Source organism: Urocampus carinirostris, chromosome 15, assembly GCF_059441175.1.
Source record: "Urocampus carinirostris isolate Australia breed hairy pipefish chromosome 15, RoL_Ucar_1.0, whole genome shotgun sequence".
Classification (NCBI taxonomy): domain Eukaryota; kingdom Metazoa; phylum Chordata; class Actinopteri; order Syngnathiformes; family Syngnathidae; genus Urocampus; species Urocampus carinirostris.
Genome location: NC_142363.1, coordinates 7,885,903 through 7,901,937, shown reverse-complemented (window position 1 = coordinate 7,901,937; position 16,035 = coordinate 7,885,903). Strand labels below are relative to the sequence as shown.

General features: G+C 39.5%; 1 protein-coding gene across 4 annotated transcripts in view; it reads left to right on the top strand.

Moving 5' to 3' along the window:
- The window catches only part of syt14a (synaptotagmin XIVa), a 37,077-nt gene that overhangs the window by 15,838 nt on the left and 5,204 nt on the right, over positions 1-16,035 (top strand). For 3 of the 4 annotated variants that reach the window (XM_088355152.1, XM_088355150.1, XM_088355153.1), the window contains exons 5-8: positions 6,522-6,793; positions 6,867-7,316; positions 7,526-7,715; positions 11,767-11,823. In XM_088355152.1, coding sequence (XP_088211278.1) covers positions 6,522-6,793; positions 6,867-7,316; positions 7,526-7,715; positions 11,767-11,823 — 969 coding nt within the window. The remainder of the gene's footprint in view (positions 1-6,521; positions 6,794-6,866; positions 7,317-7,525; positions 7,716-11,766; positions 11,824-16,035) is intronic. The other variant, XM_088355149.1, reaches the window with a different exon arrangement.

The following is a 16,035-nucleotide window of genomic DNA, read 5'->3' as shown; positions in this document are numbered from 1 at the left end:
GAGCCTATCCTTGCTATCTTCGGGCAGTGGGCAGGGCACACCCTGAACTGCCAGCAAGACAGACAACTCACTCGCTCATTCACACCTAGGGACAATGTGGACCGTCAATCAACCTGACATGCATGTTGTTTGGTATGTGGGAGGAAACCCACGCAGGCATGGCAAAAACATGCAAACTCCACATGGGAAGGCTGCGGTAGCTGAACCCTGAACCTCTGCACGGGGGCTGCGTGCTAACCACCCAGACACTGTGCCGCCCATGAAATAAACATATATGTTTTGAAATACTCATAAGTAGATACATTTGTTTTTATTTTACCTAACATTAGTCTCACTTAGATGGAGCTGACATCATTTTCAGCCATCTTGCAGTTGCAGTTTGCCCCTAAAACCATTTTTTCCCTTTTTCCTTGTTTTTGCCTAGCTTTTTTTCCTTTTCTTTCTATTTTTTGATCTTTTTCTTTTATTTTTTGCTATCTTTTTACCATTTGCCCTTGTCCTCATGTAGGTTTTAGATCAGGGATGGTGTAATAATAGTCTGTAGTTTGCAATAATCTGTTGTCTGTACAGCCTTGTGATTAAAGGGCTATACAAATAAAAATGACTTGACTTGACTTTCCATATTGTTTCTTTGTTTTTTTTCCTGTTTTTGTCTGTTTCTATTTCTCTTCCCTTTTCTTTTTTTCTCAGAAAAAGGCTGGGCAAAAAAAGAAACTTTTTGTGGTTCGGTCACTTTAGGTCTTTTTTTTAGCACTCTTTTTGGTTGCACGTCACAATAAAGCAAAATCTAGTGGTCAAATAATACATACTGTCCATTTGATGTAAGTGCAGTCCACACAAATTATAACTGATGGATTTATTGTCACATTATTTCATTATTTATTTTTTGACTTGAGTTTGTGTAGCATTTTTTAAAGATGGATATTTGAGAAGAATGTATTTTTCAATCTGAAGTTTTCTTGTGGAAATCCTAATTCAGCCCAGCCACACCCAGACCCTAGCTCTCTGGTGGCCCTCTAGTCAACTGAGTTGAAGACCACTGCTTTAAAACATAAACAAGTTCCACGTACCCTGCAACTGTTGAACACCAGTCCTAACTTTCAGTGAGACCTCTGTGTCAATCCAGAGGAATTTTTGCTCATTATTGTACTTATTTTCTGTTTTCTTCCTTTGCTGGATGTTAGAACGCGTGTTGCCAAAAACTGAAACTACATAATCCTTTCTCCATGAACACAGTGCATTCATCACACCACATTTACAAAGAGGGAGGAACTTGCAACTTGAATCAACAACACTTGCATTAGTAGCCATTATCAATACTGATGTTGATGCTAAAATGGTCAAATAAAAGGTGCACCTTATAAACATATGTCTGCACAAATGTTACATACTTCGATGACACTGTTATGTCACAACCCAAAAAGGGAATTTTCTCATGCATCACTGCATCATGTCTGAACTATTTCCCTGTTATATAAGAAAGCGCATTTTAATAGCGAATATCTAGGGCAATCTATTTGTAGCACTGTTTAAATATGCTGCTGAATGAAGAATAGCTTATGTCCTACCTTAGTTTCACAACCCAAAAAAATCACATACATCCTTCTAAGAAAATTGTAAGATACAAAACAGAAATAAGGATGGCAAATAAATATGTTGTTGAAATAAATCTTATTCTACACTATCTCAATGAAATATATTTTAAATATAGGAATGACAAATGAATTTTCTAGTAGAATTACAGATTCATGATGTCATGAACCAGAACAGGATCAGGACCCAAACACGTGACGTTTCTCACACAAGCCTTTTATTTTACGGGAAATGGGGAGTCATGCGTGTTAGCAGTAGCCTGGCGTGAAATGATAGGAAGCCAGAGGCCGTCGAGACCGATACCAATTGCCTAAGTAGATATCGGACAGATGTGGCCGATACCGGACAGGACGGGACAGACAGGATTGATTATGAAACAGGATAGCGAAATAAAACAGGACAAACTAGACGGGAACGAAAACTGGAGAGAATAATAAACAGGACAAAAATAGACAGGAACAAATCTGGAAATCAATATTAAACAGGACAAAAATAAACGGGAACAATACCAGACAGGAATTGTCAACGGGAAACAGGACCGAGTCAAAACCCACGTCTTGTGGGGCAGAGGTTCGTTGACGGACTGACAAAGGAAAAGTGAGAGCACTGAGCTTAAAGCCCTGTCACACAGCCTTTTACGGGCGTATCGCGGCTGAATCACGGCCAGAAATTCCTGCCCGTGAAGCAGACGCTGTTGGACGCTTTGAGATCGCGATACAGACGCGATACAGCCGTGCTTTACACGCGGTAAGAAATTCATACACGGTTGGCCGCGCGAAAAAGTTTTGCGCTGCTCAAAAATTTAGACCACGGGTATCCGCGGGCGGCACAGCGATGCAGCCGCGGTTACCTGCGATAAGGACGCGGAACAGTCGCCTTCCAATTTTGCACATTTTCCACCGCGGGCAACCACGGGGAAAAAAACGCAAAATTTTACCCGCAATACAGACGCGAAGGGCTGTGTGACCGGGCCTTTAAAAAGACGGAAAGCCAATCTGTTAATGAGCCGCAGTTGTTGATCAATGTAACCCTTGCAGACACAGAAATATAAGAGATGTTCCGTACATAAAAATCTCAGATTTTCTTCAAATTGTGCTCTGCGCTCTATCTTGCAGTGCGTTCTGTGTTTTATGTAAAACAGCGTACAAAGCTGAGGACACCATGAGGTTTATGTATCGGCGTGTACATAACTCTACGTTTCATTCTGCAGAAATTAATGCTCAATTAAATTTTTTTAAGTGAAATCTGATTTTTTTTGTGAAATTGTTCACACTTACAACTGAAAGTGACTTGTATGCAATCTCCTGCGACTTCCTTGCGTGTCCTGTGTGAGTATGGGCTTTACAAATAAACATGACTTGACTTGAATTGTTCAGCTTGCGCAGAAGAGGACTCGTAAGGTCACACACAATGCGTCCATTGTTTGCGGAAGTACTCATTCCTGCTTACGCCGTAGAGTGTCATGCTACCGATATGCTAACCATAGTTGTCCCCCCACATATTAATTGAATCCAAACCTCACTTTTCCTCCATTGAATGCTATCCATGATTTCTGCGCTACGCGGAAGATCATGGAAAGAGTCAAATATTAATGAATTGAAGGTTCGCAAGTGGAGGAAACCAAAAAATGAACTTCGACTAATTTCTTTCCGTGTGTTTTACTATCCATCCATCCAACCATCCATCCATCCATCCATTTTCCGTACTGCTTATCCTAAGTAGGGTGGCGGGGGTGCTGGAGCTCATCCCAGCCATCTCCGGGCAGTGGGCAGGGGACACCCTGAACTGGTTGCCAGCCAGTCGCAGGGCACACAGGGACAGACAAGTCCCTCGCTTATTCACACCTAGGGACAATTTGAACCGGCCAATTAACCTGAATTGCATGTCTTTGGAACGTGGGAGGAAAGCGGAGTGCCCGGAAGATACCCACGCAAGCACTGGAAGAACATACAAACTCCACACAGGAGGTTCAATCTCATGAACTCAGAACTGTGCCGCACACGCGCTAATCACTGCGCCGCCGTGCTGCCCTGTGTTTTACTATGTAATCAATAATTACATAAAACTTCAACCAAATGCGGTTTTGCTCCAGCAGTGTATTTTAAAATACGCACACTTTTATGCTTGTCTGTGTTATAAGGCAGTCGCAGCAGAGGGCATCCGTGTGGTGCACCCTGTGTAGTGTTACATACAGTCACTGTCTGAAACTCATGACAAAAAGTTACTGGACACCAGGGCAGACAACTCTGAAAAGTTGCCTGCCCAGCCATAAAGTTGCCTGCCCCATTTTTCACAACTTGAAACACAAGAAGACGACTCATCGCAAAAAATAAAAACATTGTTGCAAAGTATTAAGGGTTGATAATCAGAATATATAACAGAACAACACTTTTAAAATTAAGTTGATCATAAATCTACTTATAACATTCATTGCATGTATATGACATCACTGTTTTCCATCTGCCATCAGTATGTACCTGTATTTACTCATCTTCATTCATGCAATGTTTGCGTTGTGTCATCTGCTACAAGCCACGTGAACTCCTCTTTCCACGATTCTTTTAATGTACGCTTACGTTTTGTAGCGTCATAAATTTTTTTAGCTTCTTTTGAATATTTGTTCTGGGGCTGAGGTTTTGGCTTGATTACTAACCACTTCTCCATTTTTCTTGTGTTCACTGTGCGTCTACCTGGAAAATGATATGCAAATGCACGACCTTATAACACTCGGGAGAGTCAGTCCGTAAGCACGAAGTTATTCGATGCAGGCTTCTGATTGGCTGCTGAGTAGGCAAATTGCCAAACGAAACAAAATTCAGAAATTTCCAAAACGAACGAAGATTTCGATATCAGAATAAAGCAAACATTTGATTTGAAAAAATAAAATAAACATAAAAAAATCGAAAGATTTTTTTTTTTTTCTCGAAAAAGTTGTCGGGCACCTGGACGGAGACGTTTTGTAAGTTGTACGCCCGACGTAAAAGATGCACACCCCGGGCGTCCGGGCAGACGTTATTACAGACACTGATCATTGAGAATTTGGTACCAGCTACGTAGACTGGTTCACCCTATGGTTGTGAAAATATGGTAAATGTTTATACAGTCTTGCTTAATTTAGATTTCGTAACAAAAGACAGGCTTTACGTGTCATGTATCCACTCATCCATCTTTCTAATTAGTTTTGTGTTTGAGGAACACAACTAAGCGGTAAAATCCTCTTGTTTCATTCCATTGAGTGGCAATTTGATGCTTGCTGTCAAACAAAATGGCCTACCCCTTAGTGGGATGAAAACAGGGATACTACATTGTTATTAAAGTGTTTAGATTCACTTCCCCTTTACAGTGCAATTAAACGGAATAATGTTTTGAAATTGTTTTTTTTTTCTTTAACATAAAGCTTGACCTGTAAGAATTAGACCAAGCGACATTGAATTAGCTGGAATGTCAACTTCCAACGAAAGAAATACTGGTAGTGGGCACTTGTAAATTGTTGTTAACGTGCGAGGTTCACCAGAATGCAATATCACACCCTTGTGCAGGGGATGAATATCTGTGGTAGAAGGGAGAACAAAAAAAATGAAGTGGAGTTCCATTCTAATTAGCAGGGTGCAGGATAAAGCGACGCCACTACACAGCAGCTTCCATCAAATCAAGCGCCCCAGGCTCAGCAGGGGAAAAGAAACCGTTCAAAATGTGTTTTCCTCTTTTATCAAACCCTCCACGACACTCAGTTAAAACTCTGTGCCTCCTTTGTGCCGCTGATATGTGCCACTTTGAAGTGAAGTCACACTGTCTGACATGAGATTGAAAGTTCCAAGAATTCAGGAACGCTCGAAAAAGTTGCAGTTGCCGTTTTTTTCCCCCCCAAAAGTTAAACAGTTAGGGATTTGTTTCTCCCTCTTAGCAATTTTTATTACTTTACACATCGTCAGCTGTTCAAGACATACAAGTTCCATTTGGACAATGAAAACAGGGTTTAAAATATAGCTCACAGTAACACGTGAAATTGATTCGACAATTAGTGTTTTATTTTACAATGCCCACTTTTAAAAGAACGTTGTATGCAATGATTTGTATCAACATCCCAAAAATAGTAGTAAAGAATGTAAACAAATTCAACCATTTATAATTGGCTTGACATAATTTCTAAATAAAAACATCACAATATGAATGCATGATACGATGATAACAAGGACAACTGATACGTTTAAAGGTAAGTAGACGAACCAGACACTCAAAATAAGTATCGAGAACACATGAATTTATTTTGAACTGACAAGAAGAACAGGGGAGAGAGCCTAGACCTCAGCTAAGAGAATCCCACCTGTTCTAAATGCCTTCCCATGAACACTTTATTTTTATTAAATCTTGTAGGTTACAAAATTAGATCTGCTTTAAAGGGTGTCAAAATCAAAGAACAGCAACACGAATGGATGATAGCACCCAATAATCTTTCCAGCACACCACCATCTCCAAAGGGTGCCAACAGCTAGCAACACTGGAGGATACAGACTCTTCATCACAAACCGCTCCTGACACTAATGAAGAGAGCAGTATTTAAGGACTGTGCTAACAGCAGAAGCTGTTGGATGGCGTCTTGCTATTTTGATGTACCTGCTATCATATTCTTTTTGACTCCTTGATACTTGTCATTTATTGAATTTTGCCATATGTTAGTTTTCCGGACTGTGTTTTTAGTTTTTAGTTTTCTCCCGGCGTATTTTGTTAATTGAATTTGCCTGAACAAACTCTTCTCATCTCGCTTGAATCCGCCTACCCAAAACATAACATGGATATTACAAAAGATTTCATTTTAGGGCTGAGACACCATGGCATCACACCATTTTTTCTCAAGTTTGTCATATTGTTAGACTGTTTCGATACATAATTATTGTCTGCTTGGGCCTTCTCTTCCTCCACTATAACAGCCAATTGCATCCAGAGAATGAGAAGGACACCCCCCTTGGATGAGCTCCAACCGCCCCCTTATCAGGATGAAAACGGATCTCCGAGGATGTCTTACACACTGTCAGACCTGGGCGACGCCAAATGTGATCTCTCAGTGACAAGTGGCAGCCCACACCTTTCTTTCCACAAGTGCGCCAGCGAGGGAAGTGATGGCCATGAGACAGAGAGTTATCTCAACAAGGGCTATGAGGAGGATGTGCCCAGTGACAGTACTGCTGTCCTCAGCCCTGAGGTAAAGGATGCAATTCCACAGAGACAGATACAGAAACATAGAATTAAGTGATTCAGTAATTATATCCTTTTAGGAGATGTCAGCCCGCGGTTCTGCAGCACAACTCCATAAAGGCTACCAAGCAAATCAGGTTGCAAAATACGGCACCCTTGATGTAGTGTTTGACTATGATCCAGATGAGCAGCAGCTGGCAGTGACCATCATGGCAATAACCGACCTCCCATTTTTAAAACAAACCAGCAACATTTCCTGGCAAGTCCAGATGGTGCTTCTGCCCACAAAGAAGCAGAGGGCAAAGACAGGAATCCAAAGAGGCCCATGTCCTATTTTCACAGAAACATTTCATTTTTGCCAAATGGATTTGGAGATGATCAGCCACTACGCCATCAGATTCCGACTTTACAGTATGCGGCGTTTAAAGAAGGAGAAGGTGCTTGGGGAAAATGTGATTTACCTCACCAAACTCAACCTTCAGGGAAAGATATCCGTGCCTGTCATTCTAGACACCTGCTGCACATATCAAGTAAGTATTCTAAAAACAGTTTTTGTCAAACTTTAAGAACAAGTTTTATTGTTTGCCCCTAAATATACCGCCAATCTAGTAAAAATTTGGGTCGTGTTGGAACGTTTTAAGTTTCTTCATCCCTATAGCATTTTTGGTAAACACATAGCAAGAATACTCTATGCAAACACATAGTTCAGTGATTTTTCCGAATTTTCAAAAACTTGCAGGGTGCTGAATCGCAAATCAGTCTCTCAGATCTGACATGCAGCGAAAGCACCTCATCATTCCCATCAGTCAGTCAAACTTCTACACCAGAAATCCTGGTGGGTCTGGTGTACAACGCCACAACGGGACATCTCTCTGTGGAGGTCATCAAAGGCATTCATTTCAAGAACCTGGCGACCAATAAGCCACCTAGTAAGTATTGAGTAGTGTTTTTTATTTCCTTTTTCTTAACCCGAATTGATATGATTAAAGAACCAACATGCTCAACCTGAAAGCAATACACAATGGTGTGACCTATCAAAATCATCTTGGTAAATTATCCATCTAATTCATATTCTAGTTAAGTAGCTAATAGTATCAAGCAGACCTGCAATGTGATTGTAATGGACACCCAATGCAGTACATTTGTAAACCCGGATTTTCCCTCAAATGATTTGTTGTGTTGTACCTGTTGTAGACAGATTCTAAGGATTGTCAATCTATGGTCTATTGCCGAATTTTCATTCAAGTAGGGGAAGTGTGTCTTTTGTGCTAGTGTGGACCTGCCCCTATGAGTTTCTGGGGGATATGTCAACCAGATTTCAGGGAGTACCCAGAAGGGTGCTCGGGAAGGGTGGGGAATTGGACACTATTTTGCTTGCTATTCAGTAACGTCTGTATACAAGTTTTATCTGCCTTGCCAGGGGAAGTAAGAAAAAAATTCCTGGGCCATTTGAAGACCGGTAAATGTTTATTTAAGGTCCAGCCAGTCCACAAGCTCTTTTTCAAATTGAAAAGGACACTTGGTTGTGTTGTGAAGTTCCAATCACTTCCATTCGCTGAAGGACCCATTACCACAATCTAAGTACAAAGCATTTGGCCAGTTGCAAATGAGTTCAGCCCCTTGAAATCTGTATTCATGCCTCTCAAAAAGGATGATTCATGTCCTCTATCTTGGCCCCTTGTGTGTTCCTTTTCACAAGTGAGTTTCATGATTCTGATGTAGGCTGGGTGACAATGTTAAGCATGTAACTGAAAAACTATAATTCATTACAATTACTAGTTAATTCATTTCAAAATTAACCGTAACCCCCGGATTACTGACACCCAAATGTACTGTGTTACTCTGAAATTGATATATAGTTACAAATTGTAGTTTATACTCCCGTTAAAGCTGACCCCCTAAAATGGCTTTAAAATTGTCACATAGTCAAATAAATAGGAGAAAATGTGTACACCAACCTGTGGAAGCCAGGGGCCCTTATTATTTTTTGGCTTGAGCAATTTTAAGAGCTTAGCCGAGACACTCAGTATCTATTTTTGTCTCTAGGCTTCAAACTACTCCCAAGATTTCCTTCCTTTTTTCTAGGTACTGTCTAAGACGTTTTATTCTGTTCTCAGAGAGGGCTGTGTTGCAAAAATAATTTAATAAATAAAAAGACCTAAAATTCCGCACATTTTTACAGTAAATTCTTTGCTCATGTTTGCCCCATTGATTGTTTTTTTTTTCTTGTATAAACAATACCCCCCTACCCACACGCTGTTTACCATTCGCTAGCGGTGACACATAAACAAATATGCACAAAGAAACTGACCCCCTCATTTAAGTTTTTTATTCTATAGTTGTATATGTAAACGGTGGGAGTAATATCTCCATGAGGAGGAATTCAGCGACCTCTTTTTCTGTCCTTGATTCGGCGCCACTGTAACTAGGTTGTATGTTATGCTGTGCTCGAAGGATAAACATAAAGTAATGAGAGAATATTTTAATTCATGATCTGCTTTTAATAAGTAGCGGAGTAAGGCACCATGTTATGACAGTCGGGTTACATCATTTTATTAAACGTAACAGTACTTTTTACCTTTGTAACACGTTAGTCCCAACACTGTTTTGTGATACGGCTAAAAGTGTATAGACAAATGTGTTTTATTCGAGTGGTTTTCACCTAACCAAACAAAGACAAATTGGCAATAAACGCTCATTTGTAGGAGACCATAAAACCATCAATGATGTATATCAAAAACATACATATTAAAAACGTAGGGTTTGGAAAAAATCCACACAAAAAAAACTTAAATTGTATCTGTTAGACAAAGGGAAGTACACTACAAAATCTCAAGAACACAATTACATTCCAGGATCCAAAGAAATTCCAGAAGAAATTACAAAATAAGTGAATTCAAGCTATCAGTCCGGAATAGGGTCTCAAAGCCATTTCCAAGGCTGTCGGGCTCCAGCAATTACTGTGAGAGCCATTATCCACATTTTCTTCGAGAGAGACACACCAAATATTTTAAGACAATTTGAACAAAACAGCCAAACCGGCTCTCCAGACAAAAGCTAATTACTCAGCACATTTTATTTTACTGTGTGATGTTTAATGATTTAATAAATTCTATGAAATAATAATAATGCGAGAGCCTGTGTCCCACATCAATATAATTATACCGCTTAAAATTTGTCTCCCTTTCGCAGTTACTTAAGACTGTTGAGGCTCATTAAGACATTAGTAAGAGTTTTAAAACATGGTGCAAGCAAAGTTCTTCTGTAAAAATGTCACAAAATACTGCTAACAAGGTTACCAATGTATTCACCTACAGTGAAGATGGCGCTGGGTAAGAAGAGAGAGTATGCGCGTCCACTCCTGTGTATAGTTCCACCCTTTCCCTACAGCCAACCAAATCAAATTGCTCAAGGTGTTTTGCTAGAGCTTATGGGTATTTAAAGTTTGTTGTGTAGCTTTTCGTTATAAAGTGTCTAAAGAATGAACATGGAATGCTTAATGAGCTTACATATATAGGATTATTTGGTGGACTGAACCCCATTTCAAGTCAGTATCGTCTCGGCTTAACACGTGTAGCAATCATTGTGCAAATTTTATTTTATATCCCAGGCATATATACTTATGAAAAGAGCCATAGGTTTCCGACCCCTGACCTATGCCATCTACATCCCTAGTGGTTTAGTGATTACACACTGGATTTTGGTGTATTATTATTATTATTATTATTATTATTATTATTATTATATTTTGGTGTATTGTTATCATTACTTTTGTTATATTTAGGCCGGGCCACGAGAATATTCTCAGACATTAGATGGGTCCTTGGTACAGAAAGGTTGGGGGCCACTGCCCTGCGGTACATGTTTTGTTTTGCCACTCCCCGTATTTTTTTTTTAAGCATATTGACCCTTTGCATGTGATGCCAAATTGCCTTCCTTGGCAGAATGAGAGCCATGATGGATGGCAAAAAGCACTCAAGCAGAAAACACTTGAATGAGCATTTGAGTGGAAACAACCACAACTTTTTACGATGGATGATTTTGATGATGTGCCAACCGGCAAGGTTCTAAGCTGGATTTGGAATTTTATCATATCATATCCATTTTGATGAAGACAGAAGACCACTATGTTTAGCTGCAAATCACACGGAAGCACCCGCAGCCCTCAAACTATTCCATAATTTGGGAGGAGTGGAAATTAGCCACAACGACTCTCACCAAATACACTTAATGTAGCTACTGAAACCAAAATAAAAATGATAAACAATTTTAGTAGCTTTTGGTGACAGTTGATTAGAGATTTGATGGCACTCTGGATAAAACACATAAGCATACAAAGCTAGTGTCTTACCTTTGCAATAATGAGGTGCCTCCCTGTGTCAGTGAGCAACGCATACCGATAACCCAACCAGATAACTAAGACCTGGTAAGCATTCACACTTTTCTAAGCTTTTAGATCAGCACCGGTGTATGGGGTCACTCCTACTACAATATAGTGTTACAGATGGACTGAAGTCAGGCAGACTGATGATTTTGATTAGATCTGTGAATATGTCAGGAGGAAGACTGTATAGGTTAGAAGCTAGCCCTGCTAATGCTATCCTCAGTTTTTTTAAATCGCGATCTTTGTGGTTTCTGCCAAGGTGAGCCACCTCATCCGACAGCTGCACAATATTGGTTTGACTAGTCATTGCCAATGGTGTAGAATAGTATATATTTGTTTGTTGTTGTTTACTGTTTACTGGCCATAATCACTGTTAAGTACAGTTGACTGCCGTCTGTAATAGTGCAGTCGTGTGTTGCAAAGGGTCCATAAGCTGCACGTTCAAATTCAAATTTCCTTCAATGAATTTGGTGTCATTTTCTGTCTTTTTTGACCCTGTTTATCTTTCCTTGCATTTACTGTCTTTTCCCCCTAAACCTCCTTTTTTATACCTGGTTTCGCTGTTTTTCTTACTGCTCCTCAACCCTTGCTGTCAGACGGGCTGTTCTGTTGTCTAAAACACTTGATAGGGGGCCAAGTTTATATTATCAGAGGTGAGTGTTTATCCCAGTTTTTTGTTGCAAACTTTTCAATGTTCTTGTACGCCTTCATGGATGGAGTTGAGTCCAAGTTGGAATAACTGAATTCATATTTTACTCGCACATCCATGAAGACAGAAATTCCACTTTATGCTTCTACCTTCTTTGCATGTGGTCAACCTTTTTTTTTAGTATTGTTCACATTTGTTGTCTTAAGTGGTTATTTACACATTCCACTTGTATTCAACCCATGTTATGAGTGGATTTGAACTGTTTACTTTGGTATGACTTGGATATAAATGTATTCCGTTATATATGTGCATATAGCACACAATACTATAACACAGGGGTGGGTTAACTTTGGCCTGTATAATACAGTAGTAGGAAAAGTACTAAAGGTGCTGGCAGCTTTTCCCTATTTTCCCTATTGGTGTGTCTTCTACAAAATACTATGACAAAAATAGTATGGACTTAGTAGAAATTTACTTCAAAACTTATATCAGGGGCAAAGGCCTGCGGCCCACTGAAACCGGTTTGCGACCCATTTTTGGGTCTCGACCCACCATTTGAGTAACACTGGTCTAGTCGTCTTTTTAAATTGAGGAAATAATCCCATCCGGTTATACAAATCAAGTACTGTTACGCAAAATACTTATGTGTGACTTGATTGACGTTGTGTACAAAGGGGGGAAGCAGCTTGGTGAATATTGCAAATCAATTTCAAAGCTTTTTTTTATAACAATTCAGAAAAGTCGCAAGCCTGCACGTCAAGTTAATCATCAGTTGCTGCCCCTCTCATCCAGCAACAATAGCAAAGTGCCGTGCATTACCATTACTGACCACTTAAGACATTCACAGCTCTTCAAAGCCCATTCAGCAGCCGTCAAAAAAGAAATCACGGCTATTTTATTCTCACAGAGCCTTTATGTCAAAGAGTGCAAGTGAATGTAATGTTCAAGGCTGTGAAGCGAGTCTTTGGAAGCCAGCTGGCACTCCACAGAGTAAAAGCGGCCGCTATTCATTCCGTTGTTTCTAGCCAAGACTAGAAGTGAAATAAACACAGTTCTTATGCTAAAGTTGTAGATCATGGGTCTCAAACTGAATTTACTAAGAAGGCGCTGGAGTAAAGGGAATTCAGAGACAGAATTTTGTTATTTAATTAGACACAGAACATGTATTGTTTCTCCCCGCAAATATGCTGCAAAATATTCCATGCGGCGGGAAACTCGAAAAATCCTGCCTCAAAACGGACGATTCTGGCTAGTTTCCTCTAGAGCTGTGACGTCATTGGATGAGCACAACACATTCAAAATGGTAAATCCCATGTAAGGAGTGTTGCCTTAATGTCAATACATTTAGCTTTAGGAAGAATTATTCTTTATTCAAAGCAGTTGCCAAATTCACCTCTAGAGAGAGCCAGTGATTCACCATAAAGTTTAGTTTGATCAGTCTCTTAATCGTAAGGGAAACTCCACTACATGAATTTTACTTTACGTTATTTTAGTTACAATTTATTAATTCTGATGAGAATGATCAATCAGAAAGGATTGATAAACTAAACATAATGCACATGCTGTTTTAATAACGGAGAAAAGTCTAAAAACAAAAGGGAAAGGTTTTGGGGGTAAGGATCTGTCCTTTGGGTCTGAGGCCAAAACACAAAAAGGTCACGAAAGAAAAATGTAGTAGAGGTTTCTGTGATGGGCTAATATGCCCTACAGTGTAGGGCCTACACGTATTAACACAACATGTGAGGCAGCTCTGAAACAGACAGCGAAAGCAGTGAACAGAGATTGCATACTGCTCATTTCTGCTTGGAGAAATTTGAACTTACCCTGTCGCTGGGGGCCATTTGACTGTTTTGACAAAGTTGCGTACATCCACCTCCGAAAGCTGCATGGGGTAAGCTGGTTTTTCGTTAGCGTAGAGGCTGCTGAGGGCATTCCTGTTTTTCTTTGCTCCCATTTGGCGCTTGTTTGCTGCCCACCGTGTGTTTTTTGGCTGTCAAGCCTGGCGTGAGCGCCGGTTTTCCCACATGCCTTGGTTAGCTCCGGTTAGCTCTCCGTGTATTATATTTCCAAGTTAACCAGTTTTTGACTGCTTGCCCTTTTTTGTGCCATTACTGCATTCACCTATGATGCCTAAACATACTCCACAAAAACGACCAAAACTTAAAACACTCTTTACCTAATTAACACGTCACGCAATATTGCGACTGGCTTGCTTGGGTGCTGCTGGTCCTCCGATTATGTCACAGCCAAGATGACAAAGAGTATCTTCAAAATTCATTATTTTAGAAAATAATTTAAATATACAGATGAAATATATTTGGATTTTCTGCAAAAAAACATGTACTAGTTTCTCATATTTGGCATGTTTAAGAATTTAGGAATACCTTTATGGGCTTGGAGAGAAAAGGTCTAATTTAAGCATTCTACAAAATAAACACAAAATAATAAAAATAAAAATAAAACAATCTTAAGAATAGATAAAAAAAAAAGACAATCGGTAATAAAGAATGTAATACATCAACTAATAAAGATTTAAGAAACAAAATATTTGGGGGGAGAAAACAAATTAACAATTTTGGTTCAAAGGCAGAAACTCATGGATTTTTACGTGCACAAATTCAGGAACCAAACTCATTATTTTCTCAGTATGAGCCGCACTGGACTTAAAGCTGCAGGCTTAAACAGTGAACAATGAACTAATTCACGTCTATTTTTTACATTTTAAACTTGCCACAACTCCTGCCAAACACGTGGCGAATTTGGCGTTGATGCCTCTGGCTGCAGAACACCAACAGTGGCGTTCCCCTGCAATTTTCAGCTGCACCATTTTTCAGTTCTGCTGCGATTTGTTTATGTCACGTTTTTGGGATCATGTGACCATTAAAAATGACGATTACAGAGACGAGCACATAATTACTACTGCGCCGCAAGAAAATGCGAATAAGGGCTGCATCACGTAAAGGCGAGCCCTGTATTTGGAGACGACAGCGCCAGGGAACCCATACTGAGAATAGAGCCATTTTAACACAGATGTGGGTGTTGTCTTGTTGTGTTGTTTAGCGACCAAACATTACATGATTTGTAGTTGAAAAAGTTGAAATAACGTGAGTACATTTTAAATATTACTGAAAACATTTTGGCAAAACACTCGTTTTGCTCGAGTTAAGTTAAGCATGGACTAAATTCACTTGAAGGGTGACATGAATGTTTCCATACTTAACTACGGTGTTTTGTATTGCTAGGGCATGCATTGTGAAAAAGAGCAGCTCGCCGTTTTTCTCTGTGGCACCACAAAAAAACAAACACAATAAACCGCTCCAAATTTAAAAAGAAGTAGGGGCTTGCTGGTTGATTATTTTATTTTATTTAGTTGATTAATTTGTAATCCAAGATTCCAATGTGAAATAACCATTGAACAAAGGCTGGAGTCCTAGTTTTGCCTGATGATGCGTAATAAGTGGGTGAATGAATAAGTATAATTTAATCAACTGTGATGGCCTCATAAAGTGAATAAGCACAGTAGAAATACGGTACCAAAAAACTGTATCGTTATTGCGCTTTGTGGCACATGTATAAAATAACGAAATAAAGCATAAAAACAAGAGTAACAGTATATTTGATACATGGTAAAACAAGTGTAATATGTCACTTTTGTAGCCAGACATGAAGGTCTGGAGCTCAAGTTATCATTGAAAGTATGCTCAGGTTAGACAGTTGCATAGCAACAAGCTCGCGAAAAGGCTTCTTGTACTCTTTGAGCTCTTGTCTTTGTAATGAGGAACACTTTGGGTTGAGCAGCAGAAAAACATGCTTTACAGTAGTCAGCTCCGAAGGAAAGTACTCTGATATTAGTAGTAACAAATGTTTTGTGAGTATAACAGGCCTCAATTTTACAATCATCATGGTTTCGCACAAACTACCAATTTCTTTAGTCACGTTTATCATCATTCAACGTGAGTGTTAAGGTAATAGTTGAGTGAAAAAAAATAAGAACAAGGGATGTGACATTTGAGGAACAGGAGAGACCCCAAACCTCAGATAAGAAATTCCAATCTGTTCTAAAAGCCCCCCTCGAATTATAATGTGCACAAACAACCTATTTCTTCAGTGATGTTAGTTCGCATTCAATGTGTTTATTTTAGCAGACACTCAAAATAAGAATGGGTTTTGAACATGCAAAGAGAGCAGAGGAAATCTAAAACCTTTAATAAGAAAT